Source organism: Pteropus vampyrus, unplaced genomic scaffold (genome assembly GCF_000151845.1).
Source record: "Pteropus vampyrus isolate Shadow unplaced genomic scaffold, Pvam_2.0 Scaffold192, whole genome shotgun sequence".
NCBI lineage: Eukaryota > Metazoa > Chordata > Mammalia > Chiroptera > Pteropodidae > Pteropus > Pteropus vampyrus.
Window position 1 is genome coordinate 1,138,982 of NW_011888973.1, and position 5,652 is coordinate 1,144,633.

Consider the following 5,652-nt stretch of genomic DNA (forward strand, 5'->3'; position numbering starts at 1 on the left):
TAGTAATACTGAGGACTTGATGACAGCCAATAATGTTTTGTGTGACCAGTAATGTTATTAAATAAATATACCTTTTGATTTAACATTACTGAATAACAAACTTAAACAATAGCTCCACCGAAACCAACGTTTTACCAAAAGAAAGTGACAGGAAAAGATAAGGAAGAGATGCAAAGAAGCATATTCCACTCTGCCCCCTCCCCCCACCTGCACCCAGGCATGCCGCACCTTACGAAGCAGCCTCTGTCAATCAGCTCTGAACAAAACCCCTTGCAGTAGAGCGGACGGCCTGTTCCGCTATAGCATGGGTGCCTGTAGATGAATCAAACTCAGAGGCAATTGGTAAGTGGAGAAAGGGTTTCAGTATAAAGCAGAAGCTGCATTGGCTCACATGGGATTTTTTTCCCAGATCATTAATGTTGTCACACTACCTTGTTTCCAGAGATTACTTATATTATATATATCAATGAAATGTGTTATTACTATCCATTTGTATTTTATACTTTCTATATTTAACCATAAATTCAAAATATAGTATCTGTATTAGTCAATTACAATTTTATTTGTCGGTTACTCCTCAATAAAACTAAAAAATATATTGGGAGTAAATGGAAATTCTCTATACTATTTTTATAACTTTTCTTTTATATTATTTCAAAATTAAAAGTTAAAGCACTTTTAAATGTGATTATTTGAAACTTTATTGTGGTGGAATCTCTCTCCCAATAGATTTGTTAACCGATATATCAGTTAAACATTCCTTAACTAGATAGGTTAATCTAATGTAGTAATGACATTTATTATCTACATTAAAACCAGACTGATGCATTTTGTGAGAAAAGCAAATATTCAGTGTTTGACATGAACTAAGTGTATATTCTGAACATTAGTCAAACCAACATCAATCTTTTCAAATGAGGCAGTCTATAAAATATATAAAAATATAAGGGCATATGTCTAGAAAGCATTTTGCTCATTAGACTAAAAAGATACTTTAAAATGTGCCTTTTATAGTATTACATTATGCTAAAGAAGAATTTAATATGAGACTTTTTGTTTCTCAAAAAAAGCCACAATTACTGCTTAATTACTTGTTGTTAAACATACCAATCGCTAAGCATTCTTTTATGAAGTAGCTCCTGCTAGCAAAAAACGTTATGAAGAAAATGTGTTATTTGTACAAGACAGGAATATAGTACATAATTAATTCATTAAAAATACAGTTCAGCCAAAGTAGTTATAATTTATTGTCAACATCTGTTTTGGGAAATTAATTTATATAATAAATATCAATCACATTAATGTTACATAAAAGAATAGTGTTCTCTTTTTATGTATAGTATACGATATGCTAGGTTACTTTTATGAACCATGCAACCCTGGTTTTCAAGGAGCCTTTTTTTTTCCCCAATCACTTGTTCAAATTCACTTGCTTAGAGATAGTCAGCATGTTTCTAACGGGGAAAAAAAAATACTGCGTAATTGTCTGCTTATAGGTTGACCTCTTTAACTTGGGTGGGCATCCTCTCCATCATCGACTAAGTGAGGATGTAACCTTGTCAAACCAAAGGCAAAAGAATAATGAGTACACGACGGGCTAGCCCAGCATGGCAAAGGGGGTTAGGGAGGCGGCAAAAACTGCACTCTAAATGACAAAACAGAAGTATTCGCCGAAGAGTAGATTACCATTAAAGGAAGCACTCTAGAACGCGAGATTCATGTAATCCCCACCCCTGGATGTCTGCCACACAGGGCTCCATCAAATTTATTTCATTAGTTACTAACCGGATTAAGTTAACATATTTTCAGATGAATCCCGGTAGAACGGGCTTGACAGAGACACATTTGTAAAATATCTATTTCCACGAAGCACTAGCCAAAGGTAAGGATAAACAAGTAGATAATGCTTTTGCTTTCACCAATTGTAAATATCCAACGAGAACCAATTATTCCAGTTCAAGAATCAGATATATAAACTGCATGTCTTCACCAAACGGTAGGATTTTACCAGTTAAAATAAATGACAATAACTGCTACATTAACTGCTATCCCAATGCACTAATTGGCATACTAGGGAATCGTATTAAAACATTTTTAGAAGTGGCTGAAACTAGAACAAATAAGGCAAGTTCTGCTGCGGTCTTCTCAGTGTGAATCTACTTTCAAAACAAACCAAAAATCTCACATCTAAACCATTCGAGCAAGTACGAGGCCTACGTATTATATCATTGTGTCAATTACATACACGTTGACGTTCCTTTCTACATGAAGATGAAGAAAATTTATGTTCCTGACCAGTCGTAACACTTTAACAGAGAAACAGTGCCACCTTTTGGTCCCAAACAAAAGCCTCCAGTATACTGTCTTCCAAACTTCCTTTATTCAGTTAAGTTACTGAGATATATGTACCTCCATGCACACACATACACACATATACACACACATATATGCATACATACATATATTATATATACATGTCACAAATATATATATTTCATGTCACAATGATCATCTTCTAGAAATATTTTGTACCTACACAAACTAATAAAACGTGAGAAACAGAGATTGCCTCCAAGATGCAAAATTTCAAAATAACCCAAACTAATACCAAATACATGTACCTTAGAGCCATAATTTCTAATCCACATTTCATTCAACACATTTCACCATATCCAAGTGTGTCTATCGACCGAAATATTTTTAAATATAAAAGAAAAATCTTTGATAGCATTGTTACATTTCAAAATGGATTTTTTTAAAACACATTCTATTTTAAATGTGCCTATTCATTTAATAATTGACAATATGGTATTCGCAGCAGATTATCAGTTAAATCAGATCGTTATAATTCATATGCAAACGTAGTATATTTCGGATTTACTTACACCAGTGACACGATGTCGCCACGCTGGACTTCAAAATTCCTTACTTTCCAGTGGTTTAAAAGTACCACGTCAGATGATGGGCTTCCCCCGGGATTCAAAGAAGGCTAAAAAATAAAGAGAAAGGGACACATCTATCATTTGTATTTTTCAATCTTCACGGTTCCTTGCACTTCATGGCTTTAGTGCAACGCAATAAAACATTCCTAACATGCTCGCTTTCGATAAATTGCTGATCTACAGTAACTGCAAATGACGAGTTTTCAGAAAGGCTTATCGGGATTCTTCACAGGTGAACCAGGAAAAAAAAAAAAAAAACACATCACCAATACTTATTTGAAAGGAAAATGTGCTCGATAGTCAAATCTGTATTAAACTCCAGTGGAGAGCTGTGGAAAGCTTTAAGGATTAAAAAAATAAATGAAGAAGAAGGGAATCAAACCTCCCAACAGAATATTCAGATAGGCTCTGCACAGCATCGCTCCACCCGGGGCGAAGAGTCATCTCGGATCCGCCAGGAAGACAGCCGCACGAAGGGAAGGGAGCAGAGGGAACAAGTGATGCGACAAACTAGAAAAGCCAGGTGAGCTTTCCCACCATTGACTCTACAGAGACCCTGAGAGCATCAGGAGGGGACCCACTGACTTCTGGGGCGGTGGGAACAGTGACAAACCACACCTGAGGCTCTCCACCTTCGCTGGTGGTGGCAGCAAGACAAGATATGGGCACAGCAACCCGGGCGGGAACAAGAAACCCGTGGGCGCCAGACAACGCCGGTCCCTGCGGCTGCAGCGACAAGCTCTTTTTTAAAGACTCCTGGAATTATGTGTAGATTTTCTGCAGGGCAGATGTGGGCGACACTGAAGACGTTTCGTGTCGTGACCTTATTTTTGACTCCCCAGGATTTTGTGGCCGAAAGCTGCTGGTTATCCTTGGAGATCTCACACGCTCTCACGGCTTCTCCCAACTTCCTCCCGTGACGATGCCCAAATATCTCCGTCTCTAGTTTTAAGTTCCCTGCTAGTCACTCCACTTGACTGTCTGACATAACATTCAATATGATTCAATGAAATTTGCCATCGTCTCCTACCAAAAAATAAGTTTTCTTATCTTCTCACATCCTGTTTACCATTTTCCCAGTCAACCAGCTTAAAATCCTACTTATCTTTTTATCTCATAGCCAACCAGTCATCGAGCTAAAGGTTTTTTCTTTCATAACATCTTTCACCTATGGCCCATCTTTTCTACCATCATCATATTTCAAGCACGAATCACCCAAGTAACTCACCATTAATCTACATTAATCAGTATCTCACCCTAACTCAGAAATGATTCCATTTCTTTCCAGCTATAGGATCTTGAGGAAGATCGTATATTATTATGCTTCAATTTCCTTACTAGTAAAATAGTGATGATTATAACTATTACCTGATTAATAATTAAATAATGATAATAGCCGACACCTACTGAGAGCTCACCATGTGCCCTGTTCTAATGACAACAGCCAGGCACCGAGCGCTCACCACGTGAGAGACACTTCCGAGGGCTTCGCAAGTGTTAACTTACTTGGTGAGATCGCTCAATGTGTTTAGACCCTTTTCTGACCCATGTTTAAGCTCTCGGTAACTCCCACTATTGATATTACTACATCACGATTTAATTACTTGTTTTGTACCCTCTCCCCGGTTCCCCCTCTGGCTCCATCTCTAATGAGGAGCAGAGTCGATAAGGTAGGATAAATCCATGGGGTTCTGTTGGGCCATGGTGCTAAGGAATGGAACCCCCCATCCGTGTTTTTAAAATTGTCAACAACAAACCATATTTATTTCACATCTACTATATTGATCTTGAACCTACTAATAAGTCGCAATCCACAGAGCTAAAATCACAATTTTAGATGATTCTTCTTCAGCCATTATCCTATGAAGGTTGCTCTTCTCTTCCAGGATTCTACCTTTAGTTCATTCATTTCTGTCTTTAAATTCTTTCCCTAGAAAATCCCATCAGTATTCTCAACTGCAAATGCCACACATTTACCGATAACTCCTAAGTATATAGTCCCAATGCTACTGGCTCTAAACTCAATGCAGAGCACTTCACACGACCACGCTTAGCGCACCGTGATTTTCGTTTACCTGTCTGTCTCATAACTAAGCAGGATGCACTTCTTATCCATTGCTGTGACCACTAGTAAAATTTGTATCCAACCCCACCTGCTCTTCTGAACTTCCATAGCTCTAACTGGTTGATGGGACTCTTACGTCATCCAGCCGTTCCCCTACTTAAAATCCTTCACTAGTTTGCCAACACCACCAACATAACTGTCTTCCAGATAAAAATGAAGACACACACATGGTCTGCAGGGCCCCAGCCGTCCCCCACTCACACAGGTCCTACAAGTTAGACTCAACCGCAGGCGGTGCCCTCCGCGCAGATTGTCTCCTCGCCCTGCCAGGGCATCATACGAGCAAAGATTTCGGCCTGAACTGCGTCCTGCTCGTTCTCGCTTCCTGCCATCTGGTCAACCCATACTTGGAAACACTCGACTCCCCCGAGGCGCCCTCACAGGGAACACCTCCATCATACTCCTCACACCCCACTAAGCGATCAGAATTCCCAAGTTCCGCATCACGACCTGCGGCTACTTCTCTCATAGCCTATTTAAATGTAGACTATAATTATTGCCTTTTTTCTCTCTCCAGGAGTCCATAAGCATTTTGATAATGGTTTCTTATGTCTGTGTCCTTGACACCTGAGCACATAAGGTGAT

At 38.9% G+C, this 5,652-nt stretch overlaps 1 protein-coding gene across 11 annotated transcripts in view; it reads right to left on the minus strand.

Annotated features, from left to right (window-relative positions):
- The window catches only part of IMMP2L (inner mitochondrial membrane peptidase subunit 2), a 690,748-nt gene that overhangs the window by 623,892 nt on the left and 61,204 nt on the right, over nt 1-5,652 (minus strand). For all 11 annotated transcript variants that reach the window (XM_023537465.1, XM_023537464.1, XM_023537460.1 and 8 more), the window contains one exon: nt 2,886-2,989. In XM_023537465.1, the coding sequence (XP_023393233.1) occupies nt 2,886-2,989 (104 nt within the window). The remainder of the gene's footprint in view (nt 1-2,885; nt 2,990-5,652) is intronic.